General features: G+C 51.7%; 1 protein-coding gene across 1 annotated transcript in view; it reads right to left on the bottom strand.

The window, feature by feature from the left end:
* Positions 1–4,135: 4,135 nt before the first annotated feature.
* CEP72 (centrosomal protein 72) overlaps positions 4,136–26,142 on the bottom strand; it is a 34,178-nt gene continuing 12,171 nt past the window's right edge. The window contains exons 5-12 of the mRNA XM_032135771.2: positions 21,466–21,644; positions 18,907–19,119; positions 16,836–17,137; positions 15,426–15,561; positions 14,047–14,243; positions 10,872–10,998; positions 7,505–7,616; positions 4,136–5,145 (exon numbers count right to left, since the gene is read on the bottom strand). Of these exons, the coding sequence (XP_031991662.1) occupies positions 4,980–5,145; positions 7,505–7,616; positions 10,872–10,998; positions 14,047–14,243; positions 15,426–15,561; positions 16,836–17,137; positions 18,907–19,119; positions 21,466–21,644 (1,432 nt within the window). The 3' untranslated portion in view covers positions 4,136–4,979. The remainder of the gene's footprint in view (positions 5,146–7,504; positions 7,617–10,871; positions 10,999–14,046; positions 14,244–15,425; positions 15,562–16,835; positions 17,138–18,906; positions 19,120–21,465; positions 21,645–26,142) is intronic.

Raw genomic sequence — 26,142 nt, 5'->3', positions numbered from 1 at the left:
GCTGTCGTTAACATTGTGTGTCAAATTGGTAAAGTGACAAATAAAGGTGTTAAAACATGGATTTCTCTGTTCCTCGGAGCACACGTGTCTGTAACAGGTGATAACAGGGGACGGACACTGGAGGGGCCCCAGGTAGGGAGTGTGCTGAGGGCCTCCACTGGGCTGAAGCTCACAGGGCCCAGGGCATTGTGTCCCCTTTGCCCGAGGGAGTCTCGCTTCCTCATCTAGACAGGAGGTCTGTGAAGGAGAAGCAGGCAGACCAGCCATCTGTCAGGTGTGAGTCCTGGTCTAGCACTGGTGTAGCGCTGGGTGGGGTCTAGATTCAAGGGGAATGGACATGAACACTGTGAACACCACCACAGCCCCCCAAAACAGGACGATGTCATCACAGGCTGCTATAAAAAAAAAATGCCAACCTGAGATACTAGCCCAGCGAAACAGTTTTCCAAAATGAGGATACAATAAAGGCATTTTTGGACAATGAAAAGAGAATTTGTCACCAGCAGACGTTAAAAGAAATTCTAAATGCAGAAAGCAAAGGTGATCTCAAATGGCAAGTCTGGTTTGTGAAGCAAGTGGAGCAAAGAGAATAAACAGGTCGGTAACTCCAAATTAACAGGGGCTGTATCAATACTTTGTGAGATTAAAATGTTTCATAAAAATACTTGGGAACCCCCGCAGGTGAGCAGTGTTCCATCAAACATCCATGGAAGAAATAATTATAATCTTAAGTAAATTCTCCTAGAGAATGGAGAAAGAATACACAACCTAGCTCATTTTACGGTGGTGTAAAGACGCAAATCCTTTCAAGAGCAGCATTACAAAGGAAAATCGTTTAAGTGGCTGTCACCCGTGAAGAGAGACACTAACCACCTCACTAGAGCACGCAGCTACCCCGTGCTCAGGACGCACCAGATGCTGCCGAGAGTCCTATTCACAGTAACTCATTTCACCTTCACAACAATCCTGTGAGGAAGGCACTATGTCCCCATTTTACAGATGAGGAAATCAGGGCCCAAACACAGGTGGTAGGTGGTATAGCTGGGCCACAAAATGCTAAACAAAATATTAACAAACTAAATATAACAACATGTATGTAAAAGAAAATCCATAATTATTAAGTTGGACTTATCTCAGAAATTCAAGGTTTATTTATTTATTTATTTTGAAACGGAGTCTCGCTCTGTCGCCCAGGCTGGAGTGCAGTGGCGCGATCTCGGCTCACTGCCAGCTCCGCTTCCCGGGTTCACACCATTCTCCTGCCTCAGCCTCCCGAGTAGCTAGGACTACAGGCGCCCACCACCACACCTGGCTAATTTTTTTGTACTTTTAGTAGAGACGGAGTTTCACCGTATTAGCCAGGATGATCTCGATCTCCTGACAAGCCTTATTTTTAACAACAGCAAATTATGGTCGTTAACCACATCAATACATTAAATGATAAAAATCATGTGGTCATCTCAATCGTTGCAGAAAAAGTGATAAAATTCATCCATTCTTGATGCAAATTATTGATAGAAGAAGGTTTAAAACAAACAAACAATCTATTACAAGTGAGAGGATAAATGGTGAGAATTTATCACCCCTTTGAATATGAGGAAGAAGACAACGATGCCCACTCTGTTACCACCTCTAATCAGCATTGCTCTAGGAGTTCCGACCAGTGTAGAAAAGCAAAAAACAAACCAAAAATAAAAACATAAAGTAAAAATCCAGAACAACAGGAATGGGAAAGAAAACCCATTACTTACCGAAAACATGACTGTGCCTAAAAATCAGAAAACAGCTACAGGCAAATGATTAAAGTTACTAGATTGCTGGATACAAATTAATGCACAAAAACTGAATTTCCATGAAATGGCAACACATAATTAGGAAAATGAAATCCAAGCACATTTTTAAACACAGCATCACAAAATAACAAGGACCTAGGATTAAATGGAACAAAAGACATACAAGAGCACTGTGGGCCGGGCGCGGTGGCTCATGCCTGTAATCCCAGCACTTTGGGAGGCCGAGGTGGGCGGATCACGAGGTCAGGAGATCGAGACCATCCTGGCTAACACGATGAAACCCCGTCTCTACTAAAAACACAAAAAAATTAGCCGGGCGAGGTGGCGGGCGCCTGTAGTCCCAGTTACTCGGAGAGGCTGAGGCAGGAGAATGGCGGGAACCCGGGAGGCGGAGCTTGCAGTGAGCCGAGATCGCGCCACTGCACTCCAGCCTGGGTGAAAGAGCGAGACTCCGTCTCAAAAAAAAAAAAAAAGGCACTGTGAAAAGTATCAGGCTGTGTTAACACCCACCGAAGGAAGCCTTAACATTTGGAGAGACAGACACCGTATTCAGGGTTTGTAAAACCCAGTATTACAAGTATGTCAATGATTCCCAAGTTGATCTACAGGTTCAACACAATCCCAAACAAAATCCCAACTCAACCGGCCAGTTCTAAAATGTATGAAACACAAAGGGTCAAAAACAGCCAAGACGCCCTAACATAAGATGGAGGTACGCGCCCTAGAGTGTGTGGTATTGGCAGAGACAGACAAGGAGATGCAGAAACAGACACAGATCATCCTGACAAAGGAATCTTCAGCGGCCGGGGCTGGGAAAACTGGGCTTATGTCTGCAACACAATGAAACTGGATCCTTAAGCTTCACAACAGGCACAAAAATCAATTCTGGGTAGAATCTATATCTAAAATCCAAAATATACAAAACTATAAAATCTTATGGAAGATAACAAAGCATCTTTATGATCAAGGAAAAGTAAAGATTATTAAAAATTAGGATCCAAAATGCTTTAACCATGAAAGAAAATACTGATACATTGGGCCATATTAAAGTTTAAAATTTCTCTGAAAAGACACCATGAAAGTAAAAACACAAGAAAAGCGATTTGCAAATGTAACTCACAAAGCACTACTACCCAGAATCATAAATAACACCCGCAAATAAATGAGACAGACCAGCCAATAGAAAAGCAGGGAAAATACTTGAATAGGCACTTTACAAACAGGAAATCCCGATGAGCCGCAGACATGTGAGAAGGTGCTGAACAAGGAGAAGCCAATGAAACCAGAAAGAGGGTCTACCCCGCGGCCTCCGCCACCCCGCGCCCTCCGCCACCCCGCGCCCTCCGGAGCGAAGGTGCTCACACTTCAGGCAACGGGTGCTGAAAACATGGACCGGCAGACGTGGTCATACACAACTAGCAGTCGGGCCTGCTGGTACAACCACTTTGGAACAGTTGGGAATTTCTAGTAAACCTGTTAAAAACATGGTTAAGGAGTTAATGGAAACGTGAACATAATGGGATATAAAACTAATGAAAAGAATCAAATGGAGTTTTTTTGTTTTTGTTTTTTTTTTGAGACCAAGTCTTGCTCTGTCATCCAGGCTGGAGTGCAGTGGTGCAATCTTGGCTCACTGCAACCTCCGCCTCCCAGGTTCAAACGATTCTCCTGCCTCAGCCTCCCAAGAAGCTGGGACTACAGGTGGCCACCACCATGCCCGGCTAATTTTCATTTTTAGCAGAGATGGAGTTTCGCCATGTTGGCCAGGCTGGTCTCAAACTCTTGGCCTCAAGTGATCCTCCTGCCTCAGCCTCCCAAAGTGCTGGGATTACAGGTGTGAGCCACCCTGCCCAGCCTCAAATGGAATTTTAGAACTAAAAATATATCTAATTTCTGATATAAAAAATTCACTATACAAGCTTAACATCAAATTAGGCAAGTGGAAGAAAAGATTAGTAAGCCTCGCAACAGGACAATAAAACCATCTAAAGGAAAGGATGAGAGAAAAAGGATGAAAAAGCATCACGTTTAGTGACCCGTGAGATAGTATCAGTCTAACAGAAAGCTAACTGGAGTCCCAGACGGGGACAGGGAGGGTGAAGTGAGAGAGAGAGATGGGGTCAGACAAGAAATATGAATAGTGGCTGAAACTTTGCCAAATCTGATGAAAAATATGAACTCACAGGTCCAAGAAGCTCAATGAAACCCAAACGAGGTAAGCATCTATAAGCTTAAAGTGGATTAATAGTAACATCTTCTAACACTCTTACATACATAAATTACGTGATGACAAATTAACCCCATCCTAACCCTACAGAAAATAAATTTGGTATATACACATACACACACACACACACACACAGCACACACACACAGAGCACACACACACAGAGCTAGCACAGCGCATTTTCTTCTTAAGCCTGCTCATTCTTCCCAAATCAGTTGAACGTCATTTAAAAAAAGACCTTATCTTACCAATCACAGCCAAGTATGACATAAGATATGAAGTTTCCAAACTAAAAATCTAGTTTTGTGTCCCATTATGACATAATTTTCAGAACTACACTGCAAATGAGAGAGAGAGCCAGGGCTTGGGTAGATGTTTCCGCTGTGATATGTTAATATCATAAGACAATATTTTTAAGGTTTTTTCCCCCACCTCTATAAGTGTTAGTTTTGTTAAGTCTTTGAACTTAATTATTCCCGCTCACCTATCATGGTGCAGTTTGTTCTATAAAATAACTCAATGACAAACTCAGTTCTAATTTGTATACAGCCACTTAAAAAGTTAACTTTTCAGAACAATGTATTCGTTTATTAAATAAAGATTGCTTGTTACACAGAAAATTATTTTCTTTAATTATCATACATAGCTCTCTCTCACATCAGGCAGTAAAACACTGCATTTACTTCATCTCAGGATACTGGATAAAAGATTAACGGTCAGTTTGTCTCCAAATATGATTTTTTGTCTGAAAACATGCAAAGGGCTTGGAGTAATCATATCATTTGGAGGTGCTTTAGAAAACCAAGCTACAGGCCCTGAATGCATTCCAAAAATCCTAAATAATTACCAACAGAAGAGAGAACTCTTGCCAGCCAGTACACTCAGTTAAGAAGTATAAAGGTGCAGACAATGTAACTTTACCAGGGAGCTTAAGGGGCGGCCCAGCTTCTCGGCAGGAGTCAGCAGGCCTGGCAGCCTCCTTGGCTGGCGTTGCTGTGTGGAAACAGGGCCATGGTCTTCTTAAGCTCCTGGTAGCTCCAGTGCATCTGCTCCACCTCGGCTCTGTGCTGCGCCTGCACCTGGCTCAGCTCCTGCAGCAGGTGTTCATTGGTGCTGACCAGGGAGCTGCAGAACGACAGGGAAGCGGCTGATTGGCACTTCCGTCCTCTCCAGCGGTGTCGCCCTCATCTGCTGGGCCTGCCCACCTCCCTGCATGGGCACGAAGCTGCCCTGGCCCTGCACACAGACCTGTCTCTGTGGCCCCATCACCTTCTGTGTCCCACTGGCTACTGCCCACCTGCCTCCTTCCCAACCACTGCCCTGACCCCTGGGAGCAGCCTTGGAGGTGCTGCTCAGCACCTATGGAATGAATGAATAGGCTGAACAGGCTAATGAGTGACTGAATGGCGCCTTTGCTATTCCAGCTACGCATGGTTTTATGAGAAGATGATAAATGTCATGGCTAGCAATTCTATTCTAGTTCTAATTCTAGAAAAGATACAGGGACTGAAATATTTCTAATTCCCAGTCAAATACAATAATTTTGACATCATAATAGTGTAATAGGAGAGTCCTAGTCTTTAATGCTGTTGACCATTTTTATTTTAGAAGTAAAGTGCTACTGCATTTTACCAACTCTGTCACCTCCAAATTGCCCTCATCACCCAGTCAGTGATGACTTGAGGACACTCGGGACATTACACGTATTAGACAAGGCAGGGCCCACTGACCTCGGCCACATTAGCAGCAGAGATGGGCACCCCACTGGCAGGGCCACTGTGCAGGCCCCGGCCCTGTTCGCCTGAACAGCAAAGGAGCCGCAGGCCAGGACTGGATGGAGCCAGCATGAATCCTGGGGGCAGAAGCCCGATGCCACCATGTTTGGGAGCTGTGCACCCTGCCTTGTCCACATCCAGGCCACAGTGCTCAAGGAGAATGACCCCCAACTCTACCGGGACCTGCCACAGACAGGCCCACCAGGTTCCAGGGAGTGACATGGCCCTGCCCACAACTGTGCACTGCACCCGCGGCTGCCACAGTCCCCTTTCTGCTCCGCTGCGTCTCCTCTTGGCCCAGTCTCATCTTTTAGGACCCTTCCCCACTGTAACTTACACCTGTGATGGGCCCCAGGGGGGTCTGTGGCCTTTATCCTGGAAGGGGCAGAGCCTGGCTACGCCTATGAACAGACTGTAGTCAAACCCAGGAAAGTGTGGCAGCCTCAGCCTGAGGAGTGAGGGAGGGAGCGGGAATGGGAGGTGGCGGGAAAGGAAGAGGGAATGGGAGGGGAGGGGGAGGAACTGACCACAGACCAGCCTTCCCTGCTGAGGCCACAGGAACAGGGGTTCACACAACAGCACCCACAAAACCGCCCAGAGCAACGTGTCCTTGCCTCCTCCAGCAGCTCACCTCTTCCTTTCTGCACCCAGCCTCCAACCACTTCCCGGCACACAATTCTTTAAAGACAAACTAAGATTCTGCCTTGAAGATCCCCTCACACCCAGCCCCCTTCTCACCATCCCCCTATAGCCAGGGAGTAAAGGTGAAATCTCCATGTTTCCAACTGAACACGAACTGCAGTGAAGCGGGAAGCACAGCTGCCAGACTACGGCGCAGGGGAACCAGGTTGCCCCACCGTGCCCATCTCTCATGCGCCTGTCTCCCCGGTCACACTGCACACAGGTCATACCTCATAGTCCACCTCACATTCACAACTCACAGTCACACTTCACAGTCACGCCTCATAATCACGCCTAACAGTCACGCCTCACAGCCACACCTCAGTCACACCTCACAGTCACACTTCATAGTCACACCTCATGGTCACACCTCACATTCACACCTCAGTCACAACTCACAGTCCATACTTCACATTCACACTTCATAGTCACACCTCACGGTCATGCCTCAGTCACGCCTCACAGCCACACCTCAGTCACACCTCACAGTCACACTTCATATTCACACCTCACAGTCACACTTCATAGTCACACCTCATGGTCACACCTCAGTCACAACTCACAGTCCATACTTCACATTCACACTTCATAGTCATCCCTCACAGTCACACCTCACAGCCATGCCTCACAGTCACACCTCACGGTCCACACCCCACAGTCACACCTTACACTCAGGGTTGATACCTCACAGCCAACACCCCATGGTCACGTACCTGACAGTCCCATCTCACGGTCCATGCCTCATGGTCACACCTCATGGTCAGACCTCACATCCACACCTTGCAGTCACACCTCATGGGTCACACTTCATGATCCATGCCTCACACATGCGACAGCAGGAAGGGCCTCCGTTTTCAGAGAGGAAAGTTTATGGAAGTTTCAAATCAGCAGTGGTCCTGGATATCATCGGCCAAGGCTCATCAGGAGCTGCTCCTCTGTGCCTTCTGGGTGTGACCCAGTCCGGCCCAACCCTCCCTGTGCCTGGTCCTCCTCCCCTCGGGGGCCCACCCAGGCCTCATGGGCGGCACCTATGGCTCTCCTGCAGCATCTGCGTGAGCTCCTGGATCTTGTCGTAGTGCTCCAGGTGCTGCTTCAGTTCCACAATCTCCCCGCACAGCCTCCTCACGCTTGTTTGAAGTCCTGAAAGAAAGAAAAAAAGTACCATTATTGAGTAAAACTCATTCATACATTTTGAAAATGAAAACAATTCGATATTTAAACTGGATCTTGGTTACTAGAAAAAGAATATAGCTGGGAAAGATCAGTTTTAATGAGACTCAAAGACAGGGCGAGCATGAATGCCATGGCCCCACCCTGTGCTGTTTCTACCCTGGGCCCTCCCCAGGCTGAAGCTGTGTGGTCTGCCCTCCACAGGCCCCCACGGAGCCACATCCCTGTGTGAGGGCAGGGAGAGGTGGCACTGGCTGGCAGTCCCTCCACTGGGCCTGCCTGCTGGTTCCTCCTCCAAGAGGAAGCACACTCTGCCCCTGAAGGGAGGGCCTGTGGGTTTCGGGAAAAGCACCAAGCAGCCCACAGTGGCCACAGGTCTCTGAAGTGCCCTCTGACTCTGCATCCATCAGTGACGGAATATGTGGCTGGTTTCCATCTACAGACTCCTGCCTGTTTCTGGATTTCCAGCGCAAGAGGAGAAGAGGGATACTATTTAGTGGTTCCCCAAATCCAAACACGGGATACAAATAAACCCACATGTAAGACACACTCTTGCAAAACCACACGGTGACAGAGGCAGTGAGAAAGCCGGGGCAGGGGGAGGACGGTGGTGGGCAAAGGGTGACGGTGACACCGATGGCAGGCTCTTCTCACCCACAAGGCAGCAGTGCCGCAAGAGCATCCAGCGTGAAGGCCACGCCACGTGGAGTCTATGTCGACGGCCATGTTCACGGAGGGCATGAATGAAGGAAACGCAGGGCGGCACAGCTTCAGGACCTTCCAGTCCCCGTGGTGGTCAAACCAAGAGTCCTTAGACGGCAAAACCAGAACCCCGGGGACAACACTACAGCATCCCAGGGACAAGGAAGCCTTGGGACCCCAAACACAAGAGGCTGGGACAAACCCCCAGAGGCCACAAGTCACACATCATGTCCACCTCTGCGGGGGTGAGGCAGCCGTCAGCAGTGGGTGGCTGTCAGCTCTGAGAACGGGACAGCCCCCAAGTGTCCTTGCTCCCTTGGGAAACCCAGTGGGCTGACCAGGGAACCACGGCCCTGCCCCTCCCATGAGGGTGAGGCCAGGGGCCCCCGTGCAGTCTGGAAAAGCTGAGGCAGCCGTGCGATCCCTCAGAGCTGACCTGTCTGGTCCCTTCTAGAACAGAGCCTGCACCAAGAGGAACAGCTGGTGTGGGGTCAGGGTCAAGGTCAACCAGGATGACGGCATCAGAGAAGGGTGGAGGAGAGAACAGGGCCTGAGAATCCCCAAAAGGAGGCTGCCCTATCCTTGATGCGTGAGGTCAGAAAAGCTGCCCTGACCCTGCCTCCTCCTTGAAATTCAGAAGCATAATTTTCACGTAAAAAGCAGCAGAAAGTATTGAAGCCAAATCTCAGTTTCTGTAAGGCAAAGGGTTAGGGCGCAAGAATATCCCTACGAGACAAAAAGGAAATGACAGAAGAAACGAAAAAACAACGTAAGTCATAATCAGAAATGTCAGAAAAGAGGGTTCTGAACTCAGGGAAGAATTCCCAATAAAAGAAAAAATTCACACTGGAAGTGAAGGCTAAGAAGGAGTCTAACAGAAAGTCCAGAAAGTCCTTGCTTCACGCTGATAAGTTCCAGAAACGGCCACGAAGCAAAGCGACTGCCGTGGAACGAAGCCGAAGTCACCGTCCACACAGGCCGCCGACGGGAGCAAGAGTGACGCTCACACAGTGTAATGAAGGCGAATTCACCGTCCACACAGGCTGCTGACGGGAGTAGGAGTGACGCTCCCACAGCAATTTCTAGTCACAAGAACATCACCAAACCACCAAACAAAGACCAAAATACCTCTAACATTAAACATGAAAATAAATGGGAGCTATGCATACATTTAAGACCGAGTAATAAAAACAAGTTAGACCATTATTTACTCTGTTGTCCCAGTTCAGGGGCAGAGGTGGCTGCAGCCTATCCCAGCAGCTCAGGGCGTGGAGCGGGAACCAGCCCTGATCAGATGCCATCGCACGGCAGGGCGGCTCGTGCCTGCGCTCACTCGGGACGGGACAGGTCAGACACGCCAACGCCCTGGCGTGCACAGCTTTGGGGCACGGGGGGAAACCAGCGCACCCAGAGAAAGCCCACACAGCCGGGAGAGCAAACCACACACACAGTTCTCCCGGGCAGAGAACTGATTTTTTTTTTCTCATCACCTTTACGACGAAATGATGTTGAATGGACAGGGTTATTCAAGGAGCCGTTGTAAATATAACAATATCTTAAAGAAACAGAAGATAGAAAAGCAAAATTTATAAATAAAAAAGGAGACTCTAAGGAACTCTTACCGCTCGATAAAACAACCCAATAAAAACCAACGGGCGAAAGGTCCGAGGAGACGCTGCCCCAGAGGAGACAGAGCAGCCACAGGCCTCATCCGCGGCCGCCTCCCTGCCGCAAAGGCCACGGCTGGTTGGGACAGACACCGTGAGACCCACACGCCCTGAAACGGTTACTACCTGGCCTTTGAGAAAAAGTGCGTGAGCCCCTGAGACCAGGAAAAGATGCTCCACTTGCCAACCTCAGGGAAGTATTAGTTAAAACTTCCAAGAGACTCCACGCCACACCGAGAAGATTACCACGGACAGCAGACTCCATCAGCATTTCCTTATTTAAAATCCAGGTATCTAAACTTGAAATACTGAATACACTTTTGTAAAAACCGCAAAATAGAACAAAAAAAGTGAAGACAGGGAAATGAGAAAGATCTGGATCTGGACGAAACAGTGACCACAGCAGGCCTGCTCGGGAGAGAGACACGGTTCACCAGAAATGCAACCTGAATCTGGAACGCTGAGACGCTGGGCAACAGGCTCATTCACCAAATTCGATGGCAGCATAACCGTGGGAGGACGCCAGACAGGAGCAGCGAACCCCACAGCGACCAGGCCACTCCAGCAACTGCAGCCCCGACACCCTGTGCTGAGGGGAGGACGGCCGGGCAGGGTGAGGACAGGGGTGGCTTTGCCTCCCACATCCACGCCAGGACTGCCCCAGACACGCGCGTGTGCCACAAACTCCGGCCGAGGCAGCCTCCACGCCAGCCAGCGAGGCAGGGGCTCGGCTCCCCACTTACCAACTGCGTCTGCTGCTGCTCACTTCCCTCAGTGAAGAATTTAAAACAAAGTCTACGTAGGCACATTTGAACACTTAAAGTTTACAAAGTGACCAAATACACAATCAACTTACCAGCGATCTGCAAATTTAACGTGGCTGCAGTGTCTGCATTCTTCACTTCCTTTTTCATACTCAACAAAACTGATTTTAAGCTACTGTTCTCTTCCAAAGATTTATCTAAATGTTGTCTCAAATCATCCTGGGGACACAGAAAATACACTTAAATGCACAAGTCAAATTCAGTAAAATGCGTATAGAAAAGAAAACTGAACCCTGAGAATCCCCAGAGGGTTCCTTCTGCATACTTGGAGTCATGACGTGAAGGGCACTAATTCGGTTTCACGGTGCATCTCCTTGCTCCCAGCCCGCCCTGCCAGCCCTGCAGCACCCTCAGGGGAGGGGGCAGTGAGGGATGGAAAGGAGCACCCCAGCCCTGTGAGAATCCCACTCCTGAGTCTCCCTGAGACATGTGCTGCAGCGGGACCTGCAGGCCTGATGCTGGGCAGGGCAGCCGCTGGCGGCTGGGGGAACCCTGCCTCTTCCAGGACGCCCTCACAGACACTGCAGGTCCCAGGCCTTGGTGCCAGTGTGAGGCACCAGTGGCCCTGCAGGAACCCCCTTCTGTTCTGGCTCCTTTCATATCCTCAAAGTATGGAGAAGACCCGGAGCACGGACGAGCTGTCATCGAGGAGGGGAAAGGGCCACGCCTGCAGCCACATGGCAGCCTCTGCCCCTCCCCGGCCCCAGGGTGCCTGGTGAGGTGGGAGCCATCCAAGCCGCCAGCAGCTGCGGCCAGGGTCCCCAGAGATCCCATCTCACCTGGCTGCTGCTCTCTCAGGCATCAGCAGGCACATCCTGGGGCCGGGGGTGCTGAGCAGGCCCCAGCTCACTGCCACCAGGGGAGGGAGCGCCCGAGTCTGTGCAGCAGAAGCCTCGTGCTGCAGGTATCGCTGCTTCGTCCTTCTCTGCTCCGCGAGCCCACCCGCCGACAGCCCCCTCAGCATGCATGCGCCGGCCAGGCCCCCGACGCCCACAGTGAAAGCTGATCGCTGGGTCTGAGACCGTTCCCCTCAGGCTTATCTTGGCCAGTTCTTCATTTCGCGGCCTTCTCCTCAAGGTGTCTGTTGCAGTGGCGCCAACCAGCAAGACCTACCCTCTGCGTGGTGCTTTGGGTCGTCCAGAAAGCTCCTGGCAGAGCCACGTCTCATGATTTTGCCTCCCAAGGACGCGGTGAGCTCTTAAGGCAGGGCTGTGAGCTCCCAGCTCTTTTTGTTTCTTTGAGGCAAAGTCTCGCTCTGTCGTCCAAACTAGAGCGCAGTGGAGCAATCACAGCTCACTGCAGCCCCCAATGCCTGAGCCTCCTGCCTCTACCTCCCAAAATAGCCGGGATGACGGGAGTACGCCACCGCGCCTGGCTAATTTTTTATTTTTTATTTTTTGGTGTCGAGGCCACGGCAGGCGCAGGGAACAGAGGACCGACTGCACCCAGGCTGAGCACAGCCTATCTGCCTCGGAGGCCGTGCCAGGCACAGCAGCTGGGAGTGGGGCCACCTTGCCTCAGGACACCTGACTGCAGCTTCCAAAGGAAGCAAGGTCTAGGATCATGTGACCGAGGGATGAGCGTCCTCACGTGGCAGAGTGAACTTGGGTGCTTCTGGAGTGACAGATGTGCGCCTCCCTGGAAGGCAGTGCCCACCAGCCTGCCCGGCTGCTCCCTCCACCAGGTTCCTGACCGTGCTGACTGCTCCTTACCCGCGGGGCTCGGGCTGCCAGATTCTTCCGGATCACTCACCCTGACAGGGAACCGGGGCTGTTCTGTCCCGTGGCCCAGGACTGCCCCGAGGGATGGGGTTAGGCAAACTGCAGAGGGCGAAAAAGCAGGCGTCCACGGTGGCCATAGCTGCACGACTCCCACCACCAGTAGCACTGGCACTCCGCACACCTTCGGGCTCCGCCTGTTGGCTCCGTCTGGTCCCAGGCTCAGAAGGGCAAGGGGTGTGCCCGGCTGCGTCCCACAGAAAAGACATCATCAGTGATGGCGCCCAGCTCACTTTCCAGACAGCGGGTCACGTGTGTTTAAGTACAAAGGCTTCCAGACGGGGGGCCACACGTGTTTAAATCCAGAGGCTTCCAGAGGAGGGGCCACGTTGGTTTAAATGCAGAGGCTTCTGGACGGGGGAAGGGGGGGCCCTTCTGGAATGGGGGGGGGCCTGTGTATTTAAATGCAGAGACTTCTGGACGGGAGAAGGGGACCCACGTGTGTTTAAATACAGAGGCTTCCAGATGAAGGCCACATGCAGAGGCTTCCAGACGGTGGGGGGTGGGGGGGCACGTGCATTTAAACAAAGGCTGCCTGTGTTGTTTTGCCATCTGTGTTTTTTCTTCTCTAAAGAGGAAGCGTTGTGTGGGATCTCTGAGATGTAGGGTCCCACGAAACAGACAGTATGTACTTGTCAGACAAGTTCAGAGGCAGTTTTTGAAGCCATCCTGGGCCAACTTCACTCCCATTTTACAGACGCTGACAAGGCCCCCTGGGTGTGCACATCCTCACGTGGCTCTGCCCTCACACCAGGACTCCCGGAGGGCGGCTTCTGTCTGGGTGTGGCTCTCTGACCACCAGCTCTGTGTCCTAAGGATGCTAGCAGCCCGTGGGGAGGCCCTTGCAGCGTGGAGGGAGCCTGGGAGGATCCCGTCCCATGAGACCTCAGATGAGACGGCGGTGCCGGCCCACGGCTGAGACGGAGCCGTACGCGCCTGGCAGAGCTGAGCCTGAGGCCCAACACACAGAAATCCAAGGTGATAAATGTGGGTTTTCAGCTGCTCATTTTGGGGTAACTTGCCCTGTAGCCCCAGCTCACCATGGGACACTGGCCGTCATCTCCTTCATAAAAGGAGAGTGGCCTCAGCTGTCTCCAGTTTGAGGCCCTGAGACGGGTCAGCAAGACAAAGTCATGTCCAGGCCTGGCTGTCGCAGCGCCCGGCACCGCCCAATGGTGGAGGGTCCCTGGGGCCCGGGGAGAGAAGGTGGCCAGCGCCACTGCTGTCTCCAAAGTGCTCCAGGCCTGTTGTGAGACAGGGCAGGCCGCGTTCCTGGGGGTGGCTGGGTCCCGGGCAGGGAGGGGAGACCTGGGGCTGCAGAGATGGCGGTTGGGACAGTGTGGCATCGAGAAACTGCCCTCATTCCTGAAGTCAGAGCCGCGTTTCCCCCAGTCACATGGACACAGACACAGCACCAGGGCAGGCTCACCAGCTCCTTGTGTGTGCGGTGCAGCTCCGCCGTCACCTCGCTCATCTCCCGGGCGTGCCGCTGCTGCTGCTCAGCAAGGTGGCTTTGCAGGGACTTACTCTCCAGAGCCAGGGAGCCGACATCTTCACCCACCATCGCAGAGCCGTCCTGAGCTGCTATGAATTCTTCAACAGATGACAACATGTGTCTTGCCTGAGCTAGGAGTGAAAATCAAATATTACGTTAGCACTTAGGCTTAAAGGATGAAATATAAACAAAATCGGCTCAGTATGTTTTGAATCACACAGACGATGCCTCAAAAAGACGGCAGGCAGGGAGGGGGGAAAGGGGTGTTGGCGCCACAAAACCACCTCAGCCTCTGTGCGTCCACACACGGGCAGGGTGGGAACTGCAGAAAGAGAAGAGGTGACCTCCAAGAAAAGGGGCAACCAGGGGCCGCCACGTCTCAAGGTTTCAATGGTGCCGCCACAACTCGCTGCACCTTCCACAAGCACCGACTGCCCTGTGTGGAAACTGCCGTGCAGACAACAGCTGGCAACTCCACACTGGGACAGTGGCCTGGGCCTGGGACAGTGCCCCCGCCACTGACGATGACAAGCTCAGGAGGCTCCCGCAGGACACCAGCCTAGGGAGAGGGGAGGTTTATGGGGCTGGGGTCTGGGTGGGCTGTGACTGCAGGGCGTCCTCATTCTAGGAGTTGAGGGGCTATAACACTGCGAGGGGCACTCAGACAGCTCAGAGCCGTGCCCAGGGTCTGCCGGGAGGAGCACACTGGCTAGGCTCCTGAGGGACACACACGGCCACACCCCAGGCTGCAGGACAAAGAGAAGGTGCCACCGGGGACACAGCATCTCCTGGTCTCCCAGTGTGACCCCAGATGAGGGAGGCCCCAGTGTGCTCATGTACAGGTTGCCTGGCAGAATCAAACAGACCCAAGTCCTCTCTGGGGAGGGACCACCCTCCTGGGCCCCACGACAACCAAAAGCTCTGCAATCCAGGCCCGGCACAGGCTACATGTCTGGGTCGGGGGAGAAGATGCTGAGCAGCTTCCAAACTCCAAATCCCCACGTGAACACAGCCATCAGAACCAAGCCCCTTTGGACAACATTTTGAGCAAAATGAGGTGACAGCCCCCCAACACCCCAGAGCACAGCGGGGGACCCACAGGCCCAGGACCACGTGGTGCCTCCCAAGAGCCCTGGCCGCTGTGAGAGGCGGAGACTGCCAGGGAGGGCCCAGGCGTGGAACCACCACACGCTCGTGCGAGGGGATGCAGGACACCTGGGGCTGAGATGACTCCCAGGTCACCACACACAGAGGACCCTGGAACCCACACAGACGCTGCCTGGAGGGCAAGAGCAGCAGCCGCCCTGACTCACCGAGGAATGCCTCATTGCTGTGCAGGGACCTGCAGCCGCCCCAGCTCCTGTCCACCAGGTCCAAGAGTGCCTCCAGGAGCGCCGCCTGCAGGGCCATCTTCTTCTCGGATAGAGCCGAGTGTGACCCAGGAGACGGCTGTGATGGAAACAAAATCATGAGGCCAGTGAGTCAGTAACTGAGGTCCTGAATGCCAGCAAGTGCCCCAAGCGCACCCTGGGATGCCCTCGCACCACGGAGGGGAGGGCAGGTGCCGTAAGGCCCCAGCCCTGAGCCTGTGGGGGGCGGCTCAGCAGTGTCTGCCCAGTGAGGCTTAGCCAGGTGCACCGGTCCTGGACGAGTGAGGTCTTGATGACAGGACAGGACGGGGCCCACACATTCCCAACTCAAGCAGGCCCCAGACTCCTTCCCTCAACCCAGACAGGGAAGCGGAAGACACGCCCAGGCCGTGGTCAGGGCCTGTGTTCAAAGGGAGCTGCCCAGGAAGCAGCCTGCGCCCACAGTCAGGCTGGTAGAGGGTGCCAGACGCTGTCCCCAGCAACGGCCCGGAGTCAAACAATAACCCTGAAACAGACCGCCCACCTCCCCACCTCTGCCTCCTTCCAGCTCAGGACCTGCCGGGGACGTCAAACACACCCCACCCAGCTCTGGGCCCCCCCGACCCCGTGCTGCTAGGGAGCCGCCTCTAGCTCCCGCCATGCCTCCCTTCCCGTCCCACAATTCTGCACCTTCACGCTCCTCTGTCTGCCTGGAATCTGAAGCCCTCGTTGTGGCAAGTACCAAGTGAACAGCCCCTGCCTGTTCCCCTCTGGGTGGTCTGCGCTCATGTCTACAGCAGGCGTGTCTCAACGCCTCTGACTGGGCCTCTGCCAGTTGTCCCCCTGGCCTCTAGGTCACCCTGAGGGTGGAGCGACTCGGTCTCTCCTCACAACGACCTCCAGGATCCTCCCCTCACGACAGGGTCATCAATGGCTCAGCCGGCCAAGATGCCCGATTCCAACTTTGGAGACAAACGCCCTGTACACTGTAAGGCAGAGTCCCCTCTCCCCACCTTGGGGCTTCCACTCAGAACAGCACCGCAGGAGCAGCGTGTGGCACAGAGGCACGCGTCCAACAAAACGCAGCAGCAAGCACCCTGGAAACCTAAGTGTAATGGTTCTCTTTATCCTGGGACACGGTCAGTGCCGTAGGTGTAATCACAGCATTGCCAAAGCCGTAAACAGCCCCACATTAGGAAGGGACACGGTCAGTGCCGTAGGCGTAATTACAGCATCGCCAAAGCCGTAACAGCCCCGCAACAGGAAGGGACACGATCAGTGCCGTAGGCGTAATCACGGCATTGCCAAAGCCGTAAGAGCCCCGCATTAGGAAGGGGGCGCCGTGGGCCTGCTGCCCCCCAGCCCTTCTCTCACCTCTCTGGTGTCAGTCACGCTCCGAGACCTCTGCTCCTCAGTCTCCGAGGCCTCAGGCTGAGACAAGGTCCTCCCGGTCCTGCTTTCTGAGCTGTTCTGTCTACTCAGGCTCTCCTCGGGCATGGACGACCCATGAGTTCTCTCCAGGCAGCCCAGACCCTCCTGATCTGAAAACGCCTGGAATCTTCCACCAGGCATTCTTCGCTTCCTGCACTTTCCGGGGGCTGGCAGGGTACCAGGCAACATTTCTGCTGACAAATCCAACTTCTGAGAAGAGGCCGAGTCCTCGGTATCCACGGAGTCTGCAATACAGAGAGGACGGGACCCACGTCAGGCCAAGTTCTCTGGGCGCAGTGTTCACCACTGTAACTTTTAAAAGGCATGTGTGTGCCCATGTACATACGCACACGGACACACACACTTCCATATGTACACGCATACCTATCCACATGCATACATACATCCGTACACCTGCACAAAGACACACGCAGAAGGAGGGTGCCGAGGGAGGAAAGGGGCATACCAGGGCACACGTGCTAACACGCAAACTCTGGGGGAGTCTGGATGAAGCAGACATGGACCGCCCAGCTTAGCATGTTCACCCCGTGATGACCGACGTGCAATACGCTTCAACAAAGCGTTCCAAACGTCTAAGCACACATCCATCTCTGAAGACAGGTGAAGTGACAGACTGATGGTCCATAAAGTGGTGGGTCCTGTGCACTGTACCAACCATAAGCCCCCAGGACACACAAGACCCAGGGGAGGGTGAACTTGTCTGTGGAAGGACAATGAAGGCAGGAGAAGGCACAAAATGGGCACAGCCCTGGCCTCCACCACAGCCTGCACAACTCAAGATGACCCACCACGTCCTTCAGCGGCTGACAGACAACCTGGCTAGGTCCCCTGCCCTCTCACCAGTTGGGCATGAGCAAGCTTCCAGGAGGTGCCAGGGTCACTCAATACAAGGTTTCTCTTTCTTTTTCTTTTCTTTTTAATTTTTTTTTGAGTTGGAGTCTTGTTCTGTTGCCCAGGCTGGAGTGTGTAGTGATGTCATCTAGGCTCACTGCAACCTCCACCTCCCAGGTTCAAGCCATTCTCATGCCTCAGCCTCCTGAGTAGCTGGGACTATAGGCGCCCACCACCATGCCCAGCTATTTTTGTATATTTAGTAGAGACCTGGTTTCACCATGTTGGCCAGGCTGGTCTTAAACTCCTGACCTCAAATGATCCGCCGGCCTCGGCCTCCCAAAATGTTGGGATTACAGGCGTGAGCCACCGTGTCCGGCCTGCTCGCAGCAGGAGGTTTTCTGATACTTAGCCACATAGGTGGCCATCACATCGTATCACATGATGCTCTTGGTTAACTTTTCTCGCCTTTGATTTTCAAAACGTAGCTACTGCCATAACCTGGGCCCTACACTTAAAAGAAAGTGTGTGCGCGTTAGTGAGAGGGTGAGGGTGTGCACACACACGTGCAGAGAAAAAGCACCTATTTACCAACCATGAATCTAAACCATGAATGGATTATAAATTTCAATGTGCTGCATTCTTTCCAAAGACATTTTGGAGAGTTCCACAAACAAATAAATACAAAGAGAACAGGAGAAATTTCATAGTAAAAGCAAATGTTGTGAAAAATATTTAACTACTTAAAAAGGAACTGAAGGGAGTAAAAGCTGACAGGGATTTCATGTTGTTGTGGTTTGAAGGAATCCCCCAGAGTTCCTAAGCTGGAAACTTATTGCTATTGTAACAGTATTAAGCTGGGTGGGGGGGGGGGCCTTTAAGAGGTGAACAGGTCACAGGGCCAGCCCTCAGGGACGCAGGAATGCTGTATCGCAGGGCTGGGTTCCTGATACAGGATGAGTCTGGCTCCATTTCTCTGTCTTGAGCTTGCTTCTGCCTGCACCATGTGCCACAGGAAACCAGCACCGGTTGCCGGCACTGTGCTCTTGGACTTCCCAGCCTCCAGAACCATGAGCCACATAAGCTTCTGTTCTTTATCAATTCCTCAGTCTGTGGTTTTGTGTTACAGCAGCAGAAAACAGACTAAGACACGCGTAAGTACCTGGGAGTGGGGTGAAGTACGCGTGTGGCCCGGGAGCACGGGAGGCCTCCGGCTCCGCTCCGGATGGTGGTGGGAGCTCTCTACAGAGCCGGCTCCAAGGCACCTTCTCCAGACAGCACCCTCTGCAGCTGCTCCTCCCCGTCTCACGGCCCTGCTTCCTGGAGTCCCCATACTGGTACTGTACCAACTGCGGGCTCAACAGATGTCTGGATTCTATTTTATTAAAATATTGTAAATAAAATATTTCATAAAATATTGTAAAAGTTTTATTTCATTAAAAATTACATTTTAAGCTTCTGAATAGTGTATGGTATCTGTTAGACTGAGGGGTTAATCACGTGCCAGGTGATACCAGAGTGAATCCACAGTGACTTCTAACAGCAGGAGAGCTTGGAACTGGAAACTGGCGCCACTCGCCTGCAAGACTCAGGACAAGGCTGCAAGAATTAAGCTGCATGAAGTGGAGCAAAGTCAGACAAATTGATGCACAAAACAGAAGAGAGAGTCCAGACAGTCTCAGGTCAAAGGTGTCAAGTAACTAAACGAGGAAAAAGAGTCTTTTCAACAAAAGGCATCAGAACAACTGGATGTACTTCTGTCAACAACAGGCAACAGAACAACTGGACGTACAGTCATTCCTCAGTCTCCACAGAGGACTGGTTCCAGGCAACCCCCAGGACTGGCAAGATTCAAGGACATGCAACTCTCTTAGGTGAAATGGCGTATCTGTGTATAATCTGCATGCATCCTCCCGTATACTTTAGTCATCTCTTGCCTACTTAGGATACATAACACAATGTAAATGCTACTGTAGCTGGCCACAGCGGCACACGCCTGCGGTCGAGGATGCTGAGGAGGCTGAGGCAGGAGGATTGCCAGAGCCAGGAGTTTGAATCCAGCCTGGGCAACATAGCAAGACTCCATCTCTACAAAAATACAAAATAAATAAACGTTGTGTAAATAGTTGTACTGTATTACTTTTTAATTGCTGTATTGTAATTTTTTTGTTTTTTTCCAAATAGTTTCAATCCATGGTTGGTTGACTCCAGAGATTCAAAACCAGTGGATACAGAGACAACTGTACATGTAGGGGTGATGTCTTGACCCGTTAACTCACAAAACACACAAAAGCTCCAACAAGTGAACTGTACACCTAGACACTAAGACTATGGGACGTGTGTAAGGAAACATGGGAGAAAATCTTCATGATCATGCGGTGGACAAAGATTCCTTTACAGGGCACACAAAAGCCCAAACCATCAAAGGAAAGTACTCATAAACTGGACTAGAGTGAAATTAAAACTTGTGCCCTTCAGCCGGACGCGGTGGCTCACCCTGTAATCCCAGCACTTTGGGAGGCTGAGGTGGGTGGATCACGAGGTCAGGAGTTTGAAACCAGCCTGGCCAACATGGTGAAACCCTGTCTCTACTGAAAATACAAAACTAGCTGGGCGTGGTGGCGGGCGCCTGTAGTCCCAGCTACTCGGGAGGCTGAGGCAGGAGAATCACTTGAACCTGAGAGGCGAAGGCTGCAGTGAGCCAAGATTGCGCCACTGCCCTCCAGCCTGGGCAGCAGAGCAAAACTCCATCTCAAAATAAACAAAACAAAAAAACAAAACAAACTTGTGTCCTTCACAAACTGGACTGTACTCAAATTAAAACTTGTGCTCTTCAAAGCACTGTTCAGAAAATGAAAAGGCCAGCCACAGAAGGGAGGAAATGGGCAGCGCTTGTGCCTGAGAAAGAGCTTGTGTCAAAACCAAGATCTCTTAAGACTCAATACTAAGAGAAGCAACCCCAGAACAAAGGTGGGCAAACTTGGAGAGAAGAGAAGAGACAGGCGCGGCCAGTATTTCAACAGCAGCGGGATGCAAATTAAAGCCATAAACAGGGACCACAACCCCCTGACAGAGCAGCTAAGATTAAAGGACTCAGCGCCCAGTGCTGGCAAGGACACGGCTCGGGCACCGCTGCCGCGGGACAGAGGTCCTTGCACAGATGAACCTAAGACTTCAGCCCAAACTCAGGTCTCCACCTGTTGTTTCCATGAAAAGTTCTCAGAAACTCACAATGGAGGTGGAATAAATGAAGCTAAAGCCTATCAGCACATCCCAGTGGAGGGCGGTGCCACCGGGCAATGGAGTCTCCATGACACCCGTGTTGGGATCTAAAGGTCTACAAGTGGCGGCCTGAGCTCAGGGTTTCCCACAAGCTCAGTGACTATGCCCCCCCTGCAGCTGCCTCAGATGTCAGCCCCACTTCCCACAGGACACTAGGCTTCTTGTCTATTTTAGACAGTTTGCCTTTTCCCGTGATCTCAGAAGGATACAATTTAAACCATCATGCAGTATGACTATACTCAAATACGTTAACTTTCTCCTTTTGTAACTCTGTAGTCCAAATGGCTGGATTCGAAAGCACACAAAGACACATCATGAAGATCCTACCCTTCAAGGTAAGTCCCACAAAAAGTGCAACTGTGGACTCCGAGGCCAGTGACGACTATATATACCCCAGAGCCAGCAGCCCCACTGGTGTCCCGGCAGATGAGCAGCGCACCTTGGGAACCACGAGAGTCGGCCTCACGCTCCTTCTGGCTGGAGCTCGTGCTCCCAGGAGGCCTGCCGAGATCCCACTCGCACTCTGCAATGAGGTTCAGGACTGCCTTGTCATCCGCGTCCACGACCAGGCTCTGCTTGGCCGAGGCCTCGGTGCACTTGGCTCCGGGGTGGCGTGGTCTGTAAGGAAAAGCACTCATCAGCATCACTCAAGCCAGCCGTATGCTCCGGCCCACGCAGACCTCGAGAAGGAAAATTCCTGCACGGTCCCTGAGGGAAGCAGTGTACTGCAAATGTGGGGCAGTGGGTCTTGTTTCCACTACAGCGATGCTAAAGAGGGACTCACCAAGGACAATCGGTGAGCAACAGCCAGGTTACACGATACCATGACAGCATCCCAGCACTGGACAGAACCCCACCAGGACTGGGTCAAATCCCAGCACTGGACAGAACCCCACCAGGACTGGGCCAAATCCCGGCACTGGACAGAACCCCACTAGGATTGGTTCAAAAATTAAAGTTCTGGAAGGTTCTGTTCTGCTATGTCTTTAACCTGCTATGCAGGTTAAAATTCAAATTACACTTTTCCTAGCACATCCACAAGGAGATACATGTGATCAAGAAAGTTAAGTGTTCCAATTGTCCACTTTCACATTCAGGGAGAATGTTTCCATAATGGCTGAAATCAGAGGTGTGTCAGAATAGGACCCACCTTGGCATGGTGACCCTCTATACAGAGAAGAATGTGCTCAAAGGGGACCTTGTTTCTAACAAAGGCAGTTAAGAGATATGTACACAAGACAAACCCAAGGGCAGTGAGCAGGAACGCTGCTTTTGTGAGTGGCTCATGATACGACACCTGGTCCACCCAAGGCCCGTCCCACTCCCCGGGGCCTGCGACCTGAGTTCTCCGGAACGCTGCACAAAGAAGGGGGCTGGGTCCTGGGGCCGGGACCTCCCTGAAGCCTGACACTGAGCACAGTTCTGTGGGCATCCCCCACCTCCTCTGTGCCATACGGACATTGACCCATGTCATCTTACACTCTCATCTCCGTGATAATACACAGACGGGAACTGTGGACAATCTCAAGTGAGAGAATCCATGACTGAAGCTTCCACACCGGGACACAATGATTCTGAACGTCCACAAAGACGACCCGGCGGGTGTGTCAATCACTAACCCTCGTGTCTGTGCCACCTCGGTATGAAGCATATTCTGTTCTCATCACCTAGAGGTTAAAAGTCGCGTGTGGTATAAAGAGTAATCTTACGTGCAGTGGCGCTCCGTGTCTGCGCGCACCCTGAGTGGCGCTCCGGGTCTGCACTCACCCTGAGAAAGCAGGAAAGTGCATCCACACGTTGCGCTGGTCACGGTCAGCAGCGTGAATGGCAGGTGAAGACTTTTATTCCCTTTCTTTTCATTGGTTTCTGTGATGTTTGTGACTTTTACACCAATCAAATACTACTGTGAAGTTTTAATATAAGTAAATGTGAAGCCAAGTAAAATACTATTTTTTGACTAGAATACAGCATTTCCAACCACACGGAATATGTGCTTCCTTTATTCCTGTATGTATTATAACAAAAGAGAAAAAATTTGAAACAATCTCGTAATCAGAATAAAAACGTATTTGGAGTGGTGTCAGCAAAAAATGGCAAAGAAAAGAGCTCCAAATTCTAGCCCTCCATAAAAAACAACTATATAAAAAACAAGAAAAGGTATCAGAATGAGCTTTTTTGGAACTCAGAACCCAGCTAGCAACTGTGCAGGAAAACAGCCAGTTTTCAGTACAGACCGTGACTGTGACACTCTAACCCGCCGAGTCCGCTCCCCTCTCCCAGCTCAAGGGTAGCTGTGGAAGTGCCAGCCTGAGTTCCAGGTACAGGTTTAGCAGCCCTAATCCAAAAGTTCAAAATCCATAACACGCAAAGGAAATGTTAACTAAGAAAAAAGAAAACATGAATAACCGACATGAAAGAGGGGTTATCACCACAGATCCCAGAGACGTTAAAAGGGAAACAAAAGAAAAGAATGTGGTGAACATCTATCTAGACCCACCAACGTGACAACTCAGATGAGACGACCAGTTCCTTGAAAGAAACCATCTGCCAAAACAAACTGTAGAGATCTCTATTAAAGAAATCAAGTCAATAGTTAATAACCTTCCAAAACAGAAAGTACCAGGCCAGATGGGCTCACTGTACAGAATAAAGTATATCAATTCTCTACAGTATCTGCCAGAAGATGGAAGCAGAGACACGACTTCCTAACTCATTCTATGCGGTCAGCATGACCCTAAAACCAAAACCAGACAAAGACAATACAAGAAAACCACAGGCCAGTATCTCTTATGAATAGACACAAAAGTCCTCAATAAAAAAATCAGCAAACTGAATCCAACAATCCAACAGAATTCCATACCACGATCAGGCAGGATTTATTCTAGGTATGCACGGCTGGCTCAACATTGACTTCTATTTCTCTTACAGACAGGGTCTCACTCTGTCACCCAGGTTAGAGTGCAGTGGTGCGGTCATAGCTCACCACAGCCTCCAGCTCCCAGGCTCAGGGGTCTTCCTGCCTCCCGAGTAGCTGGGACTATAGGCACACACCACCATACCCAGTTAATTAAAAAAAAAAGTTTTCTTACAGACAGAGTCTCACTATGTTGTCCAGCCTGGTCTCCAACTCTTGGCCTCAAGCAGTCCTCCCACCTTGGCCTCCCAAAGCACTGAGATTCCAGGTGTGAGCCACTGTGCCTGGCCCGGTTCAATGCCTGAAAATCCTTCAAAGCAACAGGCTGAAGGAGAAAATCACAAGATCACATCATAGATGCAGAAAAAGCATTTGACAAAATGTAACACTCCTTCATGATTCCTTTCAGCAAACTGGGAGTAGAAGACAGCCTTCTCCGCGTGAAGACAACACCTATCATCCATGGTCAGCAGGCGCAAGGCTGCACTGGAAACCAGATGCTCTCCTACCAAGACAGGAGATGAGGCAAGATGCTCCCTCTTGCCAGACTTCCCAACGTCATGCTGGAAGCCCCAGATAAGGCAGTGAGATGAGAAAAGGAAATAAAAGGTATACCGATCCGGAAGGAATAAAACTGTTCACAGATGACATGATTTTCTCATAAAAAACGACAAAGAATCCACAAGAAAACCTCATGAAACTAACAAGTGATGACAGCCAGGGTGCAGGATTCCAGGAGTCAGGAGTGGCGCTGTGCCACCCTCCGCCAATGACAGCCAGGGTGCAGGATTCCAGGAGTCAGGAGTGGCGCTGTGCCCCCACCTCCCGCCCAAAAGATATGTTGAAGTCCTTAACCCAGTGCCTGGGAATGCAACCTTTCTTGGAAACAGCATCTTACAGAGGCAATCGAATTACCATGAGGCCATTAAGGTGGGCCCTGATCCATGATCACTGGTGTCCTTCTAAGAAGGGGAAACCTGGCCCCGTAGAGACAGGCACAGAGGAGAGATTCTGTGAAGAGACACAGGGGAAGACGGCCTGTGAGAGCAGGGCTGGAGGGAGGCCCTCCGAGACAATACCAGCGGCTGCATAGACCACCAGCAGCCAGGAGGGGCACGGAACAGCTTCTCCCGCACGGCTCACATGAGCAGAAGGTGCAGGTACTAGAGCGCTGCTGTCCACGCAGCAAGTAGTCTGGTTTGAAATGGGGTGGCGGGCGGGGGGCTGCAGGGCCGGTATCTGAGGGAAGAGGCGATCCCAAGGACGCAGAGCCATTTCGGAGACACTGGAACAGAAGTCAGCAAAAAACGGCCCAAATGGGGCCCCTGCCTGCGCTGTGGGCGGGCATCTTACGGGCACACCGTCCTGGCTTCTGTACTGCCACTGGCTGCCTCTGCCCTGCAAAGGCAGAGCTAAGAAGATGGGACAGGTCACGCAGCCTCCAGGGCCCAAAACGATCACACAAAAAAGCTGACTGACCCGTGCACTAGGAGTTTAAAATGAGTAGAGGAACCTCACACAAGAAAAAAAAGATTTGATTAAAAGCCTCAGACAAGACAAACGGGTACTCAAGAAAGTGTACAATCCGACCACTTCCCACGGCTATGCAGACAGAGTCCACTGACTTCTGCCCCTTGAATCAACCCATAAACAAAGCACGAAGTCTCTCTAGGGTTTTGGGATACACGCAGATACTATCAGCCGAACATAGAAATGCCGGCAGCAGGGCTGGGGCTGCAAGGGGAAGCAGGCCCGGCTCACACACACACCCACGGTCTCCGGAGGCCGCCTCACCAGCACCAGCCACGGGGAGGGAGACAGGAGGGCGCATCCCGGCACCGTCACACAAAGGGCAGGGGAGGAAGGAGTCCTTCTCCATCCAGGCAGGCGGGTCCTGCTGAATGTGCTCACGGCCAGAAATGGGATTTGGTTGGATGGGCAGCTAAGAAAGTAACTGAAGCGAGAGCTAGAAGCAGAGGCAACCACAGACGTGAGAGCTGCCAGCCCTGGGAAGAGGGACATGACAAGCCCTTTGCTGAGTTGATTTTACACATATTACCTTAATCAACAGTTTCCATATTAGAAATAACTCCTAGGAATGTGGAGAACAGGAGAGCAGCCCCATCCCACCGTCCACTGAGTCCCCGCTGGCCGGGCTCTGCCTTCCTCCCTCCTGGTGTCCGCCCCTGGAGAGTGACTGGC

The sequence above is a fragment of the Hylobates moloch genome, unplaced genomic scaffold (genome assembly GCF_009828535.3).
Source record: "Hylobates moloch isolate HMO894 unplaced genomic scaffold, HMol_V3 SCAFFOLD_17, whole genome shotgun sequence".
Classification (NCBI taxonomy): Eukaryota; Metazoa; Chordata; class Mammalia; order Primates; family Hylobatidae; genus Hylobates; species Hylobates moloch.
Note: the sequence above shows the minus strand (reverse complement) of the source record. Positions and strands in the feature narration are given on the sequence as shown.